The following is a 24,385-nucleotide window of genomic DNA, read 5'->3' on the forward strand; positions in this document are numbered from 1 at the left end:
GCCAACAGCTCAAAGGACAGTAACGCCCCATTCACACGGGGCTTCATCGTCAATGATTGACTGAAGGCGTGTCTGAAGTTGGGGCTGAAGCGATCGTCATGGAAGCGTTAGCCAATGAAATTCAGTCAGCAATAGGCCACTGTCTAGCTGGTGTATTTGCATATACAGCGATCTGATTTGCTGACGCTTCCGTTGGCACTTGAAAAGTTGAGCTAGTCCCAACTTCTGCAGCGAGCAATGCCTCTGAAGTGGCGCCGACGGATCCACAATGCAGTTCGGCAATGCCTGACGTCACCCATTCAAAGTGAATGGGAAGCATTGATGCTGAAGCCCTGTGTGAATGGGGTGTAAGAGAGCAAGAGATAAATGGACTTTCATTTTGTCTATAGCAGTGAAACGGGGCTTCTGCTGTCACTTTAGTGTCAGTGAATGACTGTCTAGCAAACACACACCGTGAATTGTGCGTGTGTTTCTGTGTTTTAATAACTTGTGCTCACCTCCTTCACCATAGTATTCTACTGCGACAGCGCATTTGAGATAAATTACATCAGTAGAGTTACGCAATAACCGGTTATGATCTATTACTGAACCAATTCCGAATTGTCCACATTTGCATCATGGTGCACCGAAGAAACAATTAATTTTGACACCCTATTCTCTTGTCAACAACTAAAGCAGTTCCTTGAAGCTTAAAACAGAGACATAATGAAATGGTAGCCCAGAGTCCCGATCTAAACCTGTTTAAAAATCTCTGGAAAGTCATTTGTGACAAAATTATGGCTAAGTAACTCTCTGCAGTTAGTGAACTTGAAAAGACAGGAAGAAGAGTAGACCACATGGGAACCTTAAGAAAGCTAACAAAATCTGATGTCTTCTTGTTGAACACCTTATGAAAGCTTGTATTAGGGTTCCATGCAAAACACTGAAAAAATATCAACAACAAAAGTACAAAACAACAAAACTTTAATTAACACAAAGCCCTGATTCCTCTTCCCCATTCAGTCTACGAAACATCCTTTGTGTGGGATGTGACATTCCTCTTCATATTCAACAGAAAAAAATAAGTTTGTAAGAACATTAGATGCCGAAGTCAATATGAATACAGAAACACACAAAAAAAATAATAATATTGACCAGTGAGGGGAAAAATAGTTCAGCAGTCTGAGCAACTCAGAGATGGATCGTCTTTTTAGTATTTCCAAATAAATGTATTTGAGTATGAACTGCTGGTTCAGTCAAGCAAAACCATCTTCTATCAAAACAGTATTGGAATGCACAGGCAATTACGCTGAAAAGCACAACAAAACCAAACATTTGCTTATAATGGTCTCGCTCTTCGAAAATTAAGAGGCATGTCAAGCATCAGTGTTTCAAATGCAAAAACAATGACAAATGATTATTTTGGCAGTTTAAGTCAGGTAACAGCTTCTAAAAAGTTGCATTAGTTTGATAACGGAGGGTTAACAATTCCTTGGCATGTTGATATTTTCACTCAATAAATTTCTAAAAGAGAAAGGATATCAAAAAAAGCCTTTTGTTTTTGAGAAAACTGAGCACCTTGCATAACGTGACAGCGTCGTGATGGCTGTGGAAATGCTGACTTGAGTATAAATTGTCAGAATGAATGCCCCCATATGATATTACAAAGCAAATAGAGCCACACGTTTGTAATACAAGATGAATTCCTAATTCAGTGGGGGCGAAAAAACTGAAATACAAACAAAAACCTCCAGTACAACCAAGAGATATGTCATTGGTGGATCATATATGAAAAAAAAAAATTAACAATTTATATTAATGCAGTCTGTTATGTAAAGTGGGTCTTTAAAATACTATTCTCCATGATGATAATGCAGCCCAATCAATTCCTTAATGCATTATTATTGAACTCCAGATGTCACTTGTGTATAATATTGTTATTTTGAAACTTCGGTTGCTGCTTTAAGATCACTGATGCTTATAGCCCTGTAAATCTTTTGGTCAACAGTGGCCATGTTGTTAAAATACACTCAGCAAAAGATATCAGCGAAAGTTTGTGTGTTCAATCGCTTTGGTCAAGATTCTGACTGTTGGAATGTCGGCAATTGACTATCAATCATCTGTTCCCAACATCAGCACCAGTGTATGGTTGTTCATTAGATATGCTACTCTTGGTGGAATAAAATTAAAGTAAATAAAAGAAATGTAGTTCCGTTGTTTGAGCTGGCTAATCAGGCTATGCTACTGGACTGTTTTCAGTTTCATGCAATTTGCTTGCATTAATCTTTGATCCTTTCATTCAGAGGCAGACTTACAAAATACCTATTCTATGGTGTAAATCAATCAGGATATCATAAACATGCGTTTCTTTGTAAAATCACATACCCACGGCAGCCTTTTAAAAAACACAACGTTGAACTTTTTTGTCACTAGATACCCCGTCTTCAAAAGAGCTACATGTACTGTGAGAATTTTCATGTATTAATCATTTAGCCAATGTGTGAACAGCTTGTTATGAAACAAGACTTTCGTCATCTTCTTAGGAAGACCTATAGCGCTCAGATATATTGGATAGGTAAAAAAAAATGGTTTGATATTAACATGTGCTCCCTTCCATTCCACTACAAATCAAACAAATGCTTCTGTTTAAAACGATGCAGACAAATCTATTCAGTACAGTAACATCAATTTGTAATAGTTTAACTCTAAAACCTGCGTAACGCATCTGCAATTGCAGAATTACACTTCAGTATTGGGTACTGCCAATAAATATGCTGTTTTTTTCCAGCTGAAGATGTCAGAGAGAAAATAGAGATCATAGATTTTTAAGGGGGTCACTTCCAAATAATAAAAACAAGCATAATTATTCTTGGAGCACTGCAGGAAAAATCAAATCAAACAAACTTTGAATCACTTTTTCCACAAATGACCAGAATCCTCATAACCTGTCATTTCAGAACATAATCCATGCTTTTTTTTCTTCTTTATTCAATGCCACCATGAAATAAGATCGCTGTGATCTCCGCAGGTGATCTTGAACCTCTTTCTTGGGTGGAATCCAAATGGGTCAAATGTGTGTGATTGTCTGTGTGTGAGTATGTTTAAGTCTTAAATAAATTAGGTGCATCACTTATTAATAAATATCCTGTTGTCCCGTTCCAACAAGCTCAGGTTCAAATGTCAATCGAATCGGGCTGGCAGAAGAAAGCGGGCATTTCAGTGCACATCTGGCTCTTAAACTTGAGGGAGCTGGTTCATGTCAGTCAATACGGTTCCCGCAGATTGTGAAGCGGTCAATCTCCAGCAAGTCTTTTTTGGGTGCCCTGTGTTTAAGTTCGGAATCGTCCTGAATAAGGCTTTTTTCTTCTGATTCATCAGGTGTCGTGAGGAACTGATCTGATTCGCTGGTTGGAATTTGAGGGGCGGGACATTCGTCCTGTTGTGTGGGCTGAGTGGTGACTGATGCAGACATGCCCTCTTCTGCTGGATCACCTTCAGGGGGGGTTGGACACACTTGGTCAGTCAGAACAAAATATCATAAACTTTATGGTGTTTATCAGGGCTATTCAATTAGTTTGTCTTAGGGCCAGTTCATGAAAAGCATCCCAAATGAGGGGCCAAGATATGACTTGAAACATGAGTGATGATCCAACTACACATAAGATCCCATGTGTTGTATTTTTGCTCCTTAAGACACTTATGTTGACTTTTTCTAAATAAAAATGATAATATTTTGTATTTTGAAACTACACAATATTAGTGCATTGTAGAATAGGCTTTTTTTTACATTTTTTTTACAAACATTCAAATGTTGCATTTCAAAGCACAACAAAAGCAGTGCATTGCATAAGGAGGCTTCTTCTACATTCAGACACATTCATGTCATGTTTTAAACTGCATAACAATCATGGATGTAACAATTATAGATTTTGGTTGAATGATTATAAAGTCTGAAGAATAATCATGGTTTCATGGTTATCACGTCTAATGTAAATTTAAGCTTTATATTTGGTAAGAATTTAAATGAACGGTTGTTATCATCTATCATACATAATCAGTTTAAAAATTGGTACAAATTCGCCTGGCATATTTTTTGTTTACATTGCAATGAAAGCTACACACAACTCTCACTGCTACGATGTGAGATGTTTTTTACTCGGTGTGTCTGGAAGGTGTGAGCGTGTCACTTCGCTTGCGTGCATATATTGAATATATTCTTACATTGGAAATAACGAACTTGCACAAGGAAAAGATGCGATGTGTGAATGGCCCGCTGCTATAGTTTATCCAGTCTGCGTGTGTATTAGCCTCGGTATAAACTCGGAACTTTAAACTAGCGCACAGGTGGCATAACTTTGTTTAGTTGCAGCAGTTTGATTCAGTGCAACAGAAACGTGTCACTGAGAAGCATTTATGTTAAAGTATCTAAATGTTTTCGGCTGCTCGTGCCAATCGCTTATTTTCAGGTGACTCACGCTCTGTGCGGCCTTCAACTGCAGCTTGTGCTGTATTAAACAGACGCACGTCAATTCATAACTATAGTTGCCGTTTTTCGACTGAACTAAGGTTATTTTTGATGTCTGGGTCACATTATTTAGAGGGCGAAAAAAATTCAATAGCCCTGGTGTGTATAAAAAAAAAAAATAAGCAAAACTGGTAATTATTTTAATAAAAAGTTTTTTCAAGCTTGGTTTATTACAGGTTTGACTAATAAAACCTAAATTCTTTTAGGTGTAAAAAGTCAATTTGATTCAATGTTAAATCTAGTTTTTCTTTGCACACTGTGAGTGAAATTTCATCTGGGCTTCTTTGTATTTTTAAACAAAAAAAAAAAATTTTATTTGTCATTTATCAAGAAAAAAAAATTAGCAAAACTGTACAAAACAGTTCAAGAGTCTTGATTGTGTTTTCTTCTCTTTTAAAAATGATAAAAAGGAAAAAAAAAAAGAAAAAAGAAAATATTGGGTCTATGTAATTGAACTGCTCCGGAACAGACACTGGCAGTATGTCAAAGGTAGGCCCATATGGAATCTGTGTGTGCAGAAATCTGCAGAATTTTAGCCCATCAAGTCTATTAATTTACTTGTGTAAATGTGTATGAATTTATATTTATTCAGTTTTTAAATTAATTTTAATAATATTATTGACTTACAGTTGAAGTCATAATTATTAGCCCCCCTGAATTATTAACCCCCATGTTTATTTTTTTCACAATTTCAGTTTAAGATTTTTTTCAACACGTTTCTAAACATAATAGTTTTAATAACTCATTTCTAATAACTGATGTATTTTATCTTTGCCATGAAGACATTAAATAATATATTACTAGATGTTTTTCAAGACATTTAAAGGCTAGGTTAATTAGGTTAACTCGGCAGGTTAGGGCAATTAGGCAAGTTATTGAATAACGTTGTTTTGTTCTGTAGACTATCAGAAACAATAAATAGCTTAAAGGGGCAAATAATTTTGACCTTAAAATGGTGTTTAAAAAAATTATAAAAATTATAAGAAATAAAACAAATAAGACTTTCTGCAGAAGAAAAAATACTATCAGACATACTGTCAAAGTTTCCTTGTTCTGTTAAACATAATTCGGGATATATTTAAAAAAAGAAAAAAAGTTCAATGGGGGGATAATAATTCTGACTTCAACTGTATATAAAAAAGTTTATATGATTTCTTTACAATAGTTTGTTAAGTAATATTTTCTGTCTTTTAGTAGAGATATTATATGAGAGACTCACTTTGTTTACCAAATAAATGGATCTAATTGGATTTGCATTGTAAACATTAAATAAAAGTTAAAAAGGTATTATTTTTAATTTAATTTATTAAGTTTTTAGTTACGATACACGCAAAATCATTCCGCATAAATCTTAAGATTTTTTACAAAATTATCTGCAGAAATAGCAAAAAATGTCAGCAGATTCTGTTTGGCCCTATTCAAAGATGTAGAGACAGTTCCTATATGCACATAGGGACTCTCATAGACATAATAATATTCCTACTGTACAAACTGTATATTCTACAATTTTGCATTCTCTTGAATGACAGCTCTGAAGTATCAAAATGCTTGATAAAGCATCAAAATCCAAAGTTTTTGGACATAGTGTTTAAATGAGGTTGCATTTCAAACATGCAATCATTTTAGATGGATATTTTTTAAATAGAGAATAGTTTTTTAAATAAAAACTTTAGACTTTATTCTGAGTATTTTCTTCTTTCGGTTTGTGTGTGTGTGGTACCTGGAGGTTCCCGTGTGTGTTTGGTCCGGTGGGCTCTGCTGGACACTCTGCTTGGAGCTGCAGAAGGGGGATTTTGAAACAGCTTTTCCTCCATATTTGCCTCTTTAACGTACATACAGGATTTCCCCAACAAAACAATACTGTTCAGAACCTTCAGTGTGATCATGCTGAATAAAACACACACAAACACAAAGGCTCAGGTGTTTTTTCATTATCAACGAAAACTACCATAAACCTTATTTTGTACTTCAGTACAGTGATAGTGTACACGACATTAATTCATTGACCCGTGAGTTCAGTGGACAACTTCCATCTTATTTTACTACATAGATTACAAACTTGCCATCTCATGGAATAACATCGGTTTCTATTATTAGAAAGAGTTTGGGAAAAGTGTGTCTCTCTTAGTGTTAGCATAATAGATCAATGAAAGCCTACTGCCTCTGCACAAGACATTACCCTTTCATATTCTCTCAAAAAGATTGCTAAAACTACAGGTTGCTGTTTTATCAGGCCTTTTCTTGGAAAAACAAACAAACAAACAAACAAACAAACAAACAAACAAACAAACAAACAAACAAACAAACAAACATGTCCTTTTCTAATCTCCCTATAATTTCTATGATATTAGAAAAATGTGTTCATTTAATTACAACAATTGTTGAGTACTAAATCAAATATGGTATACATTTAAATAAAAAGTCAAAGTCAGTACTGAAATAGCTATTTTTAAAGTATGTAACAATACATGTTTCAAGGTTTGCCCCACTCATATTTTGTGTTACAGCATGTGCTAGTGCTTTTGTTTCGCCCTGTTTGCACTAGGTAAAAAATAATGTTTGCTTTATTTTTGTCTTAATCGCTTTCTTCTTGCATAATGGTAAATAGTACAGTACTTGGTTGCTACATTACTGGCAAACTGAAGCAGTAGAATAAAATCCTTCTATTCTTGCTTCCCCTTATTAGATGAAACAGGGCTGAAAGAGCATTTGAGGCAACTGGTCCAGATTCTACAACTTTACACTTAAACAAGCAACTCATTTATTCTTTCTGGCTTTTAAGCAGGTGTTATATTTATACAGTGCTCAGCATAATTAAATACACCCTATTTTGAAAACAAATATTTTTATACAATTCTCATTGAATATGGGTAATGTATATTGGTGCACTTGATCCAAACAGATTTGATAAATAGATATATTTATTAAAATAATATTTTACTCACCAAACATCTTTAGAAATAGAACAATAATACATTTTAAATTCATGCAAAATATTGCAAAAAAAAAAAAAAAATGTATGTATTTTTATTCCTCTTGATTTTTGCTCTTTTAAAAAAATATTTAATATTTTTATACTGTTATTGTAAGTTATTTTGTTAAATTATCAACAGATTTGGCTTCAGTACTGACTAATCTAATGTATATGCACAAATATAATATTGTAAAGCATTCTATAGAAAATATTAATGTAAATAAGAAATTTGCAAGGGGTTTACTCATTTATGCTGAAGACTGTACATACACTTAAATAACTGTCACAAATTTGAAAAGAACAACATAATTTTATAGAAACGAGAATGAAAGAATAATAATAATAATGAATGTTATAAAAATGTGAACTCTATCTATACCCCAGATAGAAGAGCAGGACACACACAATGGACAGAGAGCCCTGGATCTTCACAGAGCTGGTCACCACCCGAATCAACTGTCAAAAACATGGAAATAATACCATGGTACTACACATAACATCGTTATGATAAAAATAATAAAGTCTATTATCAAAAGAAACATCAAACAATATAGGTTACCAGTAGGGCAAGTGGAAGAGGAATGAAACCCATCCTCCTGGACACACTGTCACTGTAGTCTGTGTATGCCTGAAAATGCACACATACAAACATTTTGATTAACAAAGATGGATGAAATAGTCTTCAGCAGATCACTGTGATTAGAATCATGAACAGGAGGAGATAAGCTAAGAGTTAACACTTTATTTTGATAGTCCATCTGACTAATAGTAGACTGTCTTAATATCTGTTGATATGCTCCTTCAACAGACTATTGACTATAAGAAACTTTGCAAGTACGTAAGTAGTGTAACACAACCTACACTAACACTACCCCCAACCTAAAAGTCTACTTATAATCTAATAAGAATTAGTTAACATGTAGAATTAGTTGCCAATGTAACTTAAATTCAACAAACGAACCATCACAATAACATGAAACCAAAAAAGTAAGAGATACTTTCAATTAATTTGATATATTTATATATAACTGGCTTGAAAAAGATCTCTGATATGATAAATAGACATGCACTTACATTTTTCTGCCTGCTGCTGACCAGATCAAAGGCAAGACTAGCTCTGTATTCACTGTAGACCTGCACACACAAACACATATACACGCATGTAAGTAATGATGATCTGTGGATAAGTACGTGACCTAAATATAAAATTAGCAAACTTCCATAAATCATATTCAGTACTTTGATAAAGTCATTAATTGTCCCCCGAGTGATGTGGAGAATTGAAATTTTCATGCTACATCATCTGTTTCTATTATTAATGGTTCAACTCTTTACTGTATGACGTAGGAGTTTGCCACTCTTGGTATTGGTATAACAGATCAATTAAAGCCCACTGCCACACCACAAAACATTATTCTTTTACATATACTGTGTGTGTGTGTGTGTGTGTGTGTGTCTGTGTGTGTGTGTGTGTGTGTATATATATATATATATATATATATATATATAATATATATATATATATATATATATATATATATATATATATATGTTTTTTTTTTGTAAAGATTCCTAAAACTACAGGTTGCCATTTTTTCCCATTTCATTAATAAATGCATTGGCACTGGAACATTACCAGACACACAGACATGCAAAAGTCAGGTCTCAGGTCTTCTTAAAAGACAAACAATCTATCCTAGACCCTTTCTAATACCTATAATTTCTAATATAATAGAAAAAGTTGTTTATACAATTACAATTACAATAGTTGTTGAGAACTAATATTACACTGGATACACTTAAAAAAAACTTCAGAGTCTGTCCCTACTGAAAAGGCAATTGTTAAAGTAACAATACATGTTTCTATGTAAACACACTATGCACTAGAGATGCTCCGATCAGGATTTTTGCAGCCGATACTTCGTGGATCACGATCGATACAGAGTACCGATTTTGATGCTTCAAGCTTTATAATACATTAATCACATTTTCCCTCCAAGTTTGGATCTTAAGGACAGATCTCACCATACCTAAGAGAATAAATTAAGAATGCTGCATACATTATATATTATCTCTTATAAACATTTAGGCATAAACATGTCATGGCCAGAAACATCTTTACAGAAAACCATTCATTCATTTTACTTCGGCTTAGGCTATGTATAATAAAAGGGAGCGGTGTGTGCGTCTTCCTCTGCTTGTAATTTCATAAACAAACACCTGCGATCAGTACATGAGATCAGCCAGATTGGCGAGTACCAATCAAGTCATCGTGAAATGTAATTATTAGCCGATACCGATCTTCAGCTGATCGATCTTAGCATTCCTAGTTTGCACCACTCATTTTTTCATGTTTAGAGCACTATGTAGTCATATGCAGTCCCACAATCCTTCATTCTTGTAGGTGAGCCAAGTATTAAATCAGCAAACTAAAAAGACTAAGTGAAAAATTCATGTAAAAAAAATCCAAGCAGATAACTCAGGAGTTCAAGAGTGTATCTGAATAATTCATCAGAGTCTTTATCTTTTCACAGTGCCTGACCTATTTAGCTCCTCATATTCAGATTGCAAACTCATGTCTGCAATGTCTGCACAGATTAAATGCTCTTTTCTCCATGGTCTGAGTCCTTACTAGCACTACCTAATCCTAATCAAGTACTAAACTAAGCACATTCTAAAAAAAAGAAAAAAAAAAAAAAACTTTGAATCATGTTCTCAGCTTTCTTCATTCATCATTTATTTACTGCTTCTTGGTCATATTTTCAGGAAATATGGTATCCAATTGCACAGGCCTTTCCTCTAAAAAATATAGTTCTTTCTCTCCATTGTTCCTGACCAGATCCATAGCTCAAAATATCTATAAAACTAAATAGTGACAAAACTGAGGTCATACTGATTGGTACAAAATCTTTTTTGGAAATATCTGATTGTCTGGTGATATTGATAATGTGATCTGTCCTTCTCTGCAGGTCAGGAGTTTGGGTGTTATTTTGGAAAGTACACTGTTTTTGAAGGACATATTAATAAAGGGTTTCTGCGGGTTTAACCAGATTAAATTTAAGACTTTTAAGACCTTTTTAAAACTATTATGAATGACATCCCAGACTTATTGATTATTGGTTGGGCCATTTGAGGTAGAAAGATTTGTTTTTACCCCAATTGAATAATTTTAACAACTTATTTCTTAGCCAAACCTTTAAATAATGTGTCAAAACAAGCTAATCTTATTTATTAAACAAATTTTCTTTAAAAAAAATTTTGGATAAGCTTTAAAATGTATAATAAACTAAATTGCTGTATGCACATTTTATTATATATGACGTTTTGTAACCGTGACCTTCATCAGACATGACAATGCCACACATCCAGCCATATCTTCAGCAAGTATTGACAGTGTGTAGGATTGTTTGTTTCCTTTTTGCACATTTTTACAGGGTGATTTTTTCCATGTACCTATTGTTGCTTCAGATGTGCTTAGTTTACTTGATTTCAAATGCTTTAAATACAATTATTTTCTTCCTCCTTACCAAGGCTGCATTAATTGGACATTTATTTTGCATTTATCTGCATTTATTTAATATAACTGCAATGCGTTTTTAATCTTTAGTTGATAATAAAAGTTTTTTTTGCAAACACTATCTTTTAATCTATTTAATGTGCTCTTGCTAAACAAAATTAAGCAAAAAAAGAGATATGGTTAAAATGTAAAAAAAATAAATAAATAAAAAAACAACACCACTCTTTAGGGCCATTTTATCAAACACACAACACACACAACACATAACACACACACGTTTGTTTTTGTGAAAAGTGGGGACATTACATAGGTTTCCATTAATTTTATACTGTCCAAACCATATATGATATTGCCCTCACCCCACCCCACCCCACCCCTACACCCAGCCATCACAAGAGACTGTGTGCAGCTTTACTCTCAGATTAAACTCATTCTGTAGGATTTATAAGCATTTTGAGAAATGAGGACGTCACCAATGTCCTCATATTTCACTTCCTTTTCGTGATACCTGTCATACCCATGTCATTATACAGATTTGTGTCCTGATATGTCACAAAACCATGTACACACACACACACACACACACACACACACACACACACACACACACACACACACACACACACACACACACACACACACACACACACACACACACACACACTCACTCACTCACTCTAATACATAATAGATAAGCAAAAATAAACATTTCCTAGAAGTATTGCCGACTTCTAGTGAGGACACTGTACAGTAGAGAGAGAGAAAAATGTGCATGTGTGCTGTGACACTAATCTTCCTGTCTAAACTAAGCAGATCTGTCTCTAATCCCTGCCAGTAACTACACTCCTCTTCTGTCATTACATATCTGTCTACCCTCCCCAATCCACATCTTTCACTCATCCTTTCCCTATTTTAGACCCTTGTTTTGTTTATTTGTTCGAACATTATATGGACAGTTTGGTTAGTAACGTCACAGATCTTTCCTCCAATAAGTATCTATACGTATAATAAGGATTTTTCAATAAAAAAAAAACCTCACTGCTAAGCAAAACTCCAAATCACTTCTGCATATGCATGTGCTGATTTGTGATCCACAGATCCATCATTGCTCACTTTCAGACTCCCACCCATAGCAGACCTATGTCTCCTGGTGAAGGCTTCCTTTAGACTTGGACAGAAGCTTTTTAGACAAAAAGGATGAGATCTGAATTTGCCTTTGGTTTAATTAGGTCACGTCATAGTTCTCACGTTCTGTTTTCTTTACATTATTGTAGATAAATGTTCTCTGGATACCTGTATATTAGTGTCTTGTCATTTGAGTAGCATGAGGTCATGCTAACAAAAATGACCCTTTACACTACACCCTGCCTCAGCCGCTAGTGCATTTAAGTTACAATAGTTTATTTTTAGTTTGTCGTTTTATTTTACTAACATAATCCCAAAATGAAAACCAACCCATTATACAAAATCTCAACAGTACCATTCGAGCAGGATTACAACATCAAGTGTGATGTTGCATGAATGTGGCACATTGTGTTATAAATACCATATTAATAGAAATTATTAAGCATGACATTTTAAAATGTATATAATTATTGTGTTTTTAGGGTTTGTTATTAAATATTATATTAATATAAATTAATAGAAATTATATGGAATATAATTAATATGGATAACATTTTAAAAATATATTATTCATGTAGAATATATATACAATTGAAGTAAGAATTATTAGCCCCCCTTTGATTTTTTTTTTCTTTTTTAAATATTTCCCAAATGATGTTTAACAGAGCAAGGACATTTTCACAGTATGTCTGATAATACTTTTTCTTCTGGAGAATGTTTTATTTCGGCAACAATAAAAGCAGTTATTTATTTTTTTAAAAACCATTTTAACATTAAAATTATTAGCTCCTTTAAGCTAGATTTTTTTTTTCGATAGTCTAGAAGAGGGCTATTCAATTGGTGGCCCGCGGGCCGAACCCAGCCCCCGAGGCAATTTGTTCTGGCCCTTCAAACAGCGTGACCAGGACATAAAAAATAAATTTAGTTCAGTCGAAAAACGGCCGCTATAGTTATGAAGTGACGTGCATCTGTTCAATACAGCACGGTGAGGCTGCACAGAGAGCGAGTCACCTGACATTAAGCCAGTGGCGCAGGCAGCTGAACACAATTTGGACATGTTTGTAGAAAAGGTATTTTGTACTATGCACTGATATTGTCAATAGGGATGCAACGGTTTGCCGATTTAACTATTAACTGCGCTTTAAAACATCACAGTTAATCAATCGTTAAGTCTCTAGGCCGCATTACTGATGCACGGAACAAAACGAAACTGCTGCAATTTAACAAAGTTGTGCCAAGTTGCCAACTGTGCACTAGTTTAAAGTTCCAAGCTTGTACACTAAGGCTAATACACACGCACACTGGATTAACTATAGCAGCAGCCGTTTCCATGTCACGTCTTTTCTGCTTGCAAGTTTGTTATTTCTAATGTAAGAATATATGACAATATGCACGCACAAGTGGAGCAACGCGCTTGCGTCTTTCCGGGTGCACGTAGTGGAAAACATCTCACGGTGAGAGTTGTACGTGCCTGTCAGTGCACTGTCAACAAAAGATATGTTAGAAAAATTATTATTAAAATGACTATGTATGCATGAACTCATATGACAACAACAGTTAATCTAAATAGCTGCTTACCTAATATAAAGCTTAAATTTAAATTAGACGTGAACCGTGAAAACATGAATATTCTTCAGAATATATAATCGTACAACCAAAATCTATAATTGTTGCATCTATAATTGTTATGCAGTTCAAAACACATCATATGAATGTGTCTGAATGCAGAAGAAGCCTACTTTAGCAATGCACTGCTTTTGTTGTGCTCTGAACTACAACATATGAATGTTTGTTAAAAAAAAACTGATGTTATGTAGTTTCAAAATACAATATATTAACCCACGTGGGAGCAAAAATACAGCGTATGGGCTCTTATATGCAGTTGTGTCATCAGTCATATTGCAAGTCATATCTCTCTGGCTCTTCGTTTGGGATGCTTTTCATGAACCGGCCCCCATGACAAACTAATTGAATAGCCCGAAAACAAACCATCGTTATAAAATAACTTGCCTAATTATCCTAACCTGCCCAGTTAACCTAATTGACCTAGTTAAGCCTTTAAATGTCACTTTAAGCTGTATAGAAGTGCCTTGAAAAATATCTAATCAAATATTATTTACTGTCATCATGACAAAGATAAAATAAATCAGTTATTAAAAATGAGTTACTAAAACTATTATGATTAGAAATGTGTTGAAAAAAATCTTATCTCTGATAAACGGAAATTGGGGAAAAATAAATTATAGCCAATAATAAAATTATAATTTCCTGACGTTAAAGATATCAATTCATTATTGTCATCAATGATTACCTATTAGATCACCAATTAACTTAGAGATTTTAATAAGTTAGGGTCAGAATAATTATTTAGCTTAATTTTTCACATTTAATTGTCTGTTAAAATGACTAATTCTGGAACATAAACTTAATTTTTATTCAGAGTTATTTTTAAAAAGTCATTTGTTTTACTTCATTTGTTAATTCAATTTAATGTAAAAACCAAATGGGACAACTCGTAGAATGTTTAATATTTAATTAATAGAAATATTATAAATATATCTGAACAGTACTCATAGCACAAAAATTATTTAAATATGCCAAACAAAAAGAAGCATATCACCACTGCCACTAGTTTGAGATTGTACATCAAGTAACAATAATTTGGACTTACATCCGCTGTGATGTCATTAAACTTGGTGATGAAGGCATGCTTGACAACGTCCACTGCAATCTCTGAGGCGATTACCATGCAAACATCAGGAAACAACACCCACAGATGATCTATGAACAGTAATCAATAATTAATATACACAACGGTTACTTTTACATATACATCCGTGTTGTGCGTTAGAAAGAAAATCCAAGATGAGTAAGCTGCAGACCTGGATTCCAGGAGAACTGCTCCATGTTTCTGAGACATACAATCAGTAACAGTGTGTAGTTTGTAAACCTTTCTTTAATGTCTATAATGAGAAAAAAAATGTTGAGACATTCAATCAGTGACAGTTTGAGACCGACATACTTTCACTTACATATATTTATATGGACCTACCGCTATTGGACATCTGGAAGAGATTGTTTTTCTCAAATTTCTTGAATACACTTCCTTTGATCTCAACAAACTACATAAAAACACATAAAACAAATATTAATATAGGCCAAAAGAATGAAGTAAGCTCTGCTGTAAACGGTAACATGCAAAGACCATAAAGGTTGTGTGCATTTAAATGGTTAGTTCACTCAAAAAAAGTTTCTATAATTAATTACTCAACATTATATCATTATAATCTCTTCCAAACCTTCAGTCATCTTCAGAACACAAATTAATATAATTTAGATGAGATCAGAGCTCTCGCGTTTCATTATAAATATCTTAATTTGTGTTCTAAAGACATGAGAGCAATTACTAATAACAAAATTTTCCCTTTTGGGTGAATTAACTCTTCAATTGAATTAGACAATTAATGCAACTTGTATACAGTGCAATGTACTCACATTATTAGACATCATGATGGTGAGGAGTGATTTGTTATGTGAATTGAAAGCCACATTTAGTGTTGTGGCCTGAACCATAATCAAAATGGCATGTAGAACTGCATTTTCAATTAAGGAAAGTTATGACTGACAACTGCGATAGATCACATACAACAAAAAAGATCCCACACAATGGCTCTGTGTAGTTAAAGACATACTAAACATAGACTGTACATTTGCATTTAGTACATTTGTATTTCTGTATATATTGGTGTAATCGTTTATTAAACAAACAACATAAATGTGAGTAAATCAAAAAATCTCAAAAGCAGTTGATCGATCAAAAATAAACACAGTAGCAAAAGATCCAAAGAAAATCAGCACACAGCTGATTCATCACAATCATATTAAAGGACTTTTGAGAGCTAAAGTTTTCTTTTGATCTTTTGCTACTGTAATTATTTATTACAAAGATTTTTATTGGGACATTAAAAAGTGTAAATAACTATAAATAGGTATCTTTAACCATTTCAATAAATCAAATTCTTTTTGATTGAATATTTAGAGCTTAAAGTGACATTTAAAGCCTTAACTAGTTTAATTAGGTTTAACTAGGCAGGTTAGGGTAATTAGGCAAGTTATTGCATAATGATGGTTTGTTCTGTAGACTATCGAAAAAAAAATAGCTAAAAGGGGTTAATAATTTTGACCTTAAAATGTTTCTTAAAAAATTCAAAACTGCCTGTATTCTAGCTGAAATAACACATATAAGACTTTCTCCAGAAGACAAAATATTATCAGACATACTGTAAAAATTTCCTTGCTCTGTTTAACATCATTTGGGAAATATTTGTAAAAAATTATAATTCAAAGGGGGCTGAATAATTCTGACTTCAACTGTATGTAATATTTATTAAATACATAGTACGGCGACGCAGTGGCGGAGTGGGTAGCACGTTCGCCTCACAGCAAGGTCGCTGGGTTGCTGGTTCGAGCCTCGGCTCAGTTGGCGTTTCTGTGTGGAGTTTGCATGTTCTCCCTGCATTTGCGTGGGTTTCCTCCGGGTGCTCTGGTTTCCCCCACAGTCCAAAGACATGCGGTAGAGGTGAATTGGGTAGGCTAAATTGTCCATAGTGTATGAGTGTGTGTGTGAATGTGTGTGTGGATGTTTCCCAGAGATGAGTTGCGGCTGGAAGGGCATCCCCTGCGTAAAAACTAGCTGGATAAGTTGGCGGTTCATTCCGCTGTGGCGACCCCGGATTAATAAAGGGACTAAGCCGACAAGAAAATGAATGAATGAATGAAAGTACATAGTACTTAATCTGACTAAAATTTTTTACTATTTATGTTATTCTTTAAATATTATATATTTTAAAATAATTAATCATTATAAAACATTTAATTTATAATATTATCTTACATGGTCTACTTGGCATTGGAAACAAAGCTAGTGAGAAGGATACAGACGTAGAGAACAGCCATGAAGAAATGTGGGATGACTCCTATGTGTGCTCTTTTTCTCTCTTTAGGTTCGGTGGCCGTCCAGTACAAAGCATCCAAAATATCTTGACCAAAAGATGAAAACAAGCGATCTGCCACCTAGTGGAAAAACAAAAAGAGTGTCCATCCATCTTCCTGTACTGTTATTATTAATAGCAAAAAAAGAAAAGAAAGCAATAAATGTGAACGTTGTGATACTGTACCTCGAGCATGTTGTAGATGATGTAGAGCTTTATGACAGACTGACCCCGGATCAGGTGATACATCATGGAATAATCCACATAATGCATCATGAAATAACACAGAACCATGATGAAACCCTTCAGAACATCACAGACCTGAGCAGGCTGCAAGATGCGAGACCCACTGCGCACACACACACACAGCAACACACAAAATAATACATCTTAATGGTTAAATAAGATTCAAAGACATCTGGATTAACACAATGAAAGAATAGACGATTATAATAAAACGGTTCCTTCACACACAGCCATTGGGTTACTAATGTCACACACTCAGTCCATGCATCATGCTAAAGATTAGACAATGATCAAATAAAGCACAGCAATGACATACTCATTCGTTTTTAAAATGAGCTTATTAATATTCACTTTACCTTTATATTAATTGAGTCCTATTATTAACTATTAATAACAAAATGTGAATAACAGAACCAATAATGATTCCATTACAAAGATTAAATGATAACAATATAAATGATCCAATGCATCATTAAATATGAATATTATTGAAAAAATGCTCATGTATGTGTAAATGACAGGAGCTTTAAAGCTCAAATTCAACAGTTATAATAGTGTATATACAGTACACTGATGTTCAAAAATATGCAGTTTGTTTTTTTATACTTATACTTCATGTACTTTTAGATGGTCTAATTTCATTAGTTTTCACAGTAGCATTAAGCAGCACAATATTTTTTAACATTTATAAAAATTAAAATAAAATAAGTATAACATTCAGGAAATATTCCAATGAGTTTTAAAGAAACACTGAAGACTGGAATAATGATAAAATGAATAGAAATTATAAGTAAAGGAATATGCAATTTGAAAAATTATAATAAAATAGGAAACTTCAAAATTATTTCACAATAGTATATACTAGATCTAGTACAGGCCAATAATTTATCACGATTAATCGCATCTAAAATAGCATTTTGTTTTCACAAAATATATGTGTTTGTACTGTATATGTTTATTATGTACTGTATAAATGCATACACACATGCATGCATGCATATATTCGATAAAATGCTTATTAATATTTAGATATAAAATATATGTGAAAGTGATACAAATTAGATATTAATTTAAATATCTATGTGACAAAATTGTTTTGTATAGTCTTGTTTCTATGTATGTGTACCTCATGTACATAATGTATAAAGAAATAAACAAACATATTTTATATCATTTTGAATGCAATTAACAGGGATTAATCTTTTCCCAGCACTAATGGGGTATATGCACACAGACTTTTAATTTCAGTCAGCCAGCCCCAGGGCTTCTGGTTAATTGTCATCCTATACAAAATTGCTGTGTTTAAAATCTGATATCAGAAAAAAAACAGCAATCTTCACTGCCTGGATGAGATACAATATAAATTTGATATCAGACCAAACAAGAATTGTATTAAATTATGTTTTTCCGCGCCATCGCTTTAAAATATGGACATTAACTTTATCAGAGTAATTTTAATGGAATTTCCGTGCTAGCCTGCTGCTAATGACGGCGCCTGCATTTAAATGGTCTTTCGTCTCTTTTTACGATTAAACAACTAAATAAATGCTGAAGTCTATTAAACTGAATATATTTGAATTACATTACAACATCGATGCTTTAAAAGAAATCTTATGAAGTTGAAAAGAGTCCCATAAAGCTTTTAACAAAAGTCCATCATTGGCTGAAAAACGCTAACTGTGCATACATCACATTTGATCCTATAATTCATTGCTTTTCTTCTGTAAAGATCTCTTTTACGGAAACTTTTACCAGCAGTTTATATCGATATACTATCACAAACATTTATTATCATGACAAATCACAGATTGTATTAGTATTTATAAATGCATAATGTGCATTTATATTGTAATGCATTTACTAAAAGCAATTTACAGAAATTACATGATCAGCATTTTAGAATCATAAAACAACAATGTATTATAAAGCAAAAATGTATTACTTACTACTTTAGAACACTAAAACACAACATTATACATGGTTTATTTCCTTTATGAGCGCTTCATATGTTTAGTGTGACCACACTGCCATCTTGTGACTGATCATGCAAGAACACTCAAAAAACACACAAAAAATATCTAAGCTGATTTTAGTAGTTTAGTGCAAAATCAATGCACAACAGTGCACAATTATACAGCAATGGCAATTAAAGCCTGTGTAAGAGAGGAAGTGTGTGTATAAAAGAACACAGCCGCTGCAATCATACCAGCATGGATTTTTGAGTGTGTGCTCTCAAAGCAGCTGCAGTCATTTCTGCATACCTGCTCTTTTTGCAGTAGGGGCAAATACTAGCCCTGCAGGCAGAAGAATATACAGTGAACAGCAGCTACACTCTTATACAGCCGTTTGGGCTTACAGGGATAGCTCACCAAAAATGAAAAATCTGTCATCATTTACTCACCCATATGCCATTCCAAACCCATAAGACAGTAGTCAATCATCCAGCCACAGACTAAGACATCTTTTTGTACATGCCAGTTGATTGAAAGCGCAGGTGTCTAAGCTTCTTTTATTACATTTGCTTATTATTTTGGCAATATTCCATACAATTAAATTTTGCAGCTTCTTAAGATGTAAATAAACATTTTTGTTTACGCAATTTTGCTTGTATGTGAATTATTTCCTTGGGACTTGGAGACTGACATTTTCGTCTCTCTTTCTTCCATTAGTTTTTCATTTTTGTCTTTTTATTTTTTGTTCATGCCCCACTTCTCCTAGACTTTTATGCTGACATGACGTTTACTACATATAATCCAGGACCACAAATGGTTAAGTTATATGAGTGTATTTTCGGCAAAAGCCAAAATTGCATTGCATTCAATTGCATTACAAAATTATAGGAAAAATATCATTATATGTGCAAAATTTATCAAATTCAAGATAATGTTCCATGCATATATTTTGTACATTTCCTACTGTAAATCTATCAAAAGTTAATTTTTTAAGAGTATTATGCTTTAATTAGAACTTAAATTTGGACATTAAAGGAGATTTTCACTGTTTGTATCCTTCAGATTCCAAATGTTTAAATAGCTGTATCTTGGCCAAATATTGTCCTATCCTAACAAAACATTAACCAATGGAAAGCTTAGTTGAATTCAGTGATGTAACTCAATTTCATATAATTGACCCTTATAAACTGCTTTTTATAGTCCAGGTTCACATATATAATGTACACTGTACACAGTGTGTGTTCTGATCAATGTTCAGGTGAATAAAAGCCTCATTTAACCTGTTCATCATATAAAGCAATCATATCTTTCTTCAAATGCTTTAAATTATGTTTTAAATGTTGTGTGTTAAACCACTGGATTTATATGTCTCCATTATAATTTTCATATAAGCGTTAGCTTCCTAGGTTTTTCATGGAGGATTTTAAACCATTTCAGGTTTCAATAAAAAAAAAACCTTTGTTGAAGTGGATTTTATTAAGTTGAAACATTAATTTTTTGTGTGTTTTTGTCATAATGGTGTAGAAAATGGAATGCCAGTAAGCCAGAAGAACAGAAGCTGGTCTGACACACAATTTTTTGACTTAATGTTGTGGTGTTTTGGCTGAGGTAGGGTTGAAGTATGGTTGTAGGCTTTGTTTTCCAACACATGTCATGTATTGTTTGGTCATAGATTATCATTTTATAGATTATTGATTATTTATATACATATTATCTAAAAGGTGCATTATGTAAGTTTGACACTCAGTGGTTGAACTAGGTATTGCACCCCTGGATCAAAACAAACGCAAGCGCAGGTTGCCAGATTGAGGACAGGAGAGAGTGATTAAACAGTGTCCTAAATAAAAGCAACGGCACACTATGTAAGGCATATTTTCTATACTCAAAGGAGTTTTTGTCCTAACCAACACCTCAAATTGATATATTAGAAAAGGCTTCTATTTATCACTGGTGAACAGCAGAAAACTATGACAGTGATCAACTCAGGTAAACCTCATGTGCTTTATTTAGTGTTAAATGCTAGCAATGTAAGTTTGAATGCCATTTTACATGACATTTTTTGCCATACTACTGTAAGCAGTAGCAGAAAGTTCACCTCAGTTCTCGAAAATAAAATAAACTGTTTGAAATTGAACTTTAGAACAAAAATGAGTGATTCAGCATGTACAGTTAATAATGTTAAAGAGGTTTCATATGTATTAAATAGATTATAAACCTTACCATTAATAAGTTAGTGCATATTCTGTGCTTCTGAATGGCTGCATTTAAATTTCTTTCATTTTCCGTCTGGTGCAAACATCCAAATTGCTTCACTGCGCATCTCATCATGTAGCGTGTTGTTAGGACATGCGGTTACAATGTAACCTGCTTACTTAATGTTTACATTTGCAATATTTATGTAATTTGCTAATTAATACCTTCTTGTGGAACTGAATGCGTCTCATTTTGGAGTCTGCTACTGTCCACCAGAGGTCGCATTTCGGTCACGGACGCATGCTTTCAGAGCCTTTCTGAATGAATGAAATACAAGGTTTTCCACCAATGCAACCCGGGACGCTGAAATATAATTGGCTAAACTGGCATTGGGCAGGTTAAAATTAGCAAAACAAAGACAGCGTTCTGGCATAAAAAACACATTTTCAAAGCAGAATATCTGATTTCAGCATAGTTTCTTAGATAAATAAGTATATTCACTTGGCATGTTTCTTAAATATCTGCAAATATATTATGGTATTTTATTGCTTTAGAAGAGACAAAAATGTACATACAGCACCTATAATTTTAATGCATTTTGCATTAGTAAATTACCTGTTTAACAAACAAGAGAACCAAATGAAAGTAAATGAAGTGAAGTGCTTTCTAAAAAAAGCCTTCAACCATACGTCCGTGGCCTCAGCCTTAGGGCAGAACAACCTTAATGATGACAATTTTTTTATTTTGAGGTGAATTATCAACTTTAAGTCAGTGTGTACATATACTTCTGTTAATGTGTGTGAAATAAAACCGTGAAAGACACAGGTAGACAGCGCAGATGTTTCAACCTTCTGGATTATAATTGAATGAAAGTCTCAGTCTGGGGAATATCCAGTTTTTGTGCGTATGTTACCTGAGGCCGCAGCAGGGCAGCGTCAGCAATCTGACCAGAGCCAGCAGCACTCTGAGGGGTAGCAGAGTGAACACGTACAGAAACACATCCAGACACAGGAAATAGCCAAAGATCATCAGCTACAGACACAGAGAGAGATATAGAGAAAAACATATCACTAATTAAATTGGACCTGGCATAGCTGAAATTAATATATAATAAAAGTTTTAAAAGAATAAAAAGCACATTTCAAGTATTCTGAAAGTATTTTAATAGACTTTATTAGAGCGGAGAATTTTGTAAAAAAAAAAAATTGTGGATTTATGCAGAATGATTTTGAGATTATCATGACTAAAAACTTAATACATTAAATAAAAAAGAATACCTTTTTTAACTTTATTTTAATGTTTACAATGCAAATACTATTAGATCCACTTATTTTGTAAACTTGGCATGTCTCTCATATAATAGATCTACTAACTAAAAGACATATGAAATATTTCTTCATAAACTGTATTGTAAATAAATCATATGAACATTTTCATGCCAATAATGTTACTAAAATGGGTTCAAAAACTGAATAAATATAAATTTACACACATTTAAACAAGTAAACAAATAGACTCAATGATGGGCTAAAGATCTGCAGAAATCTGTGTCGGCAGATTCTGTGTGGGCCTAGCCATTATCCACTGAAAAAGTTTTCCTGCAATATAGTATAAATACTGTTATGTTGTTATGCCATGAGACCATTTCAACAAAATAGTGTCACAATAAAAGATACATTTTACATATACAGTAGCATGTGTAACTATGCAATGTAGCATGTAACTATGCAATATAGACTTTTACATTAGGGCTGCCAAAATATACATACAAAAATTACAGTTAACACGATAATAATACACCCAATACCTATATCGCAGAGAAGTGCAATAAATTCACTTAGCTTTATGTGCCAAGTATTTGTGTGCTACATGCATAGGTTAGTTTGTTTATCTAAATTAGAGCAAATCAGATGGAGTTTGTACTATTTTGATTCCCACCTCTCCAGAAGGTGCTGTTAGCTGAAAATAGAGCTTAAAATAAATACTAATTATGGAAGTCAAGAGATTCAAATGAAAACAGGCAATAAAAATCAGTATGTCCGCTTACGGCTTTCAGTCATTAAAAATTTCACACTTTTTTTATTATTTAATTAGTTTAGCAAAAAAAAAAATCTAAAATAATATAGATATAAATAGAACACATAATAGACATATAGAATAAAATCATAGAACAAAACCTATCAGAGGTGCAAAATAAGGTGCATGTTGTTTAAATGCTGGCGCGTCAACAATGTGAGCTAACAATAAACTTTTCTCTAACAGTAAAAATGCACTCTTTCCTTTGTGTTATTTAAAGCCCTATAGCGATTTTCTGCTTTTCTTTTTTAGCTGTATTCCTATTAACAGAGCAAGCTGGTACTGTATATTACACTATGTTTTTACATTCACAGAGATAACGTCAATTAGTGTACAGAAAATAGTATATCAGGATTTTAAACTGACAAGACACATGTGATAAACTTTAATGATAATACAGAACTGTATTGTCAAGCGAGTACAATAGGTATGGTAACACACTATGGGCTCTATTTTAACGATCTAGGCGCAAAGTCTAAAGCGCATGGCGCAAACGCATTGACGGCGTGTCCAAATCCACTTTTGCTATTTTTTAGGACGGAAAAATATGCTCTGTGCCACGGCGCATGGTCTAACAGAGTTGAGCTTATTCTCTTAATGAGTTATGGGTGTGTTTTGAGAATAAACCAATCAAAGTCTCATCTCCCATTCCCATAAAGAGTTAGGTGCGAAGCGCAATGGCGCATTTGCTATTTACATGGCAGATTTGTAGGTGTAAAAACTGAATGCTTCACTAGCGAGAAAACAGTTAAACAGACCATCTGCAGCGCAAATATTTGTTTCAAAACTATTTCTAAATTCAGTTCA

The 24,385-nt window shown here is 33.5% G+C and overlaps 1 protein-coding gene and 1 long non-coding RNA gene across 3 annotated transcripts in view; one reads left to right on the forward strand and one right to left on the reverse strand.

Moving 5' to 3' along the window:
• Positions 1-946: 946 nt before the first annotated feature.
• tapt1b (transmembrane anterior posterior transformation 1b) overlaps positions 947-24,385 on the reverse strand; it is a 36,021-nt gene continuing 12,582 nt past the window's right edge. The window contains 12 exon segments of one of the 2 annotated variants that reach the window (NM_001123250.1): positions 947-3,471; positions 6,225-6,391; positions 7,858-7,934; positions 8,038-8,106; positions 8,553-8,612; positions 14,792-14,901; positions 15,003-15,083; positions 15,173-15,242; positions 15,616-15,713; positions 17,058-17,193; positions 17,298-17,460; positions 22,416-22,534. In NM_001123250.1, the coding sequence (NP_001116722.1) occupies positions 3,239-3,471; positions 6,225-6,391; positions 7,858-7,934; positions 8,038-8,106; positions 8,553-8,612; positions 14,792-14,901; positions 15,003-15,083; positions 15,173-15,242; positions 15,616-15,713; positions 17,058-17,193; positions 17,298-17,460; positions 22,416-22,534 (1,383 nt within the window). In that variant the 3' untranslated portion in view covers positions 947-3,238. 2 annotated transcript variants of the gene reach the window in all.
• On the forward strand, positions 20,054-23,607 carry LOC147846819 (uncharacterized). Its single transcript, XR_015476567.1, has 3 exons — positions 20,054-20,917; positions 20,982-21,141; positions 21,201-23,607. It is a non-coding gene; the product is annotated as an uncharacterized LOC147846819 (long non-coding RNA).

The sequence above is a fragment of the Danio rerio genome, chromosome 1 (genome assembly GCF_052040795.2).
Source record: "Danio rerio strain M-AB ecotype USA chromosome 1, GRCz13ab, whole genome shotgun sequence".
Lineage (NCBI taxonomy): Eukaryota > Metazoa > Chordata > Actinopteri > Cypriniformes > Danionidae > Danio > Danio rerio.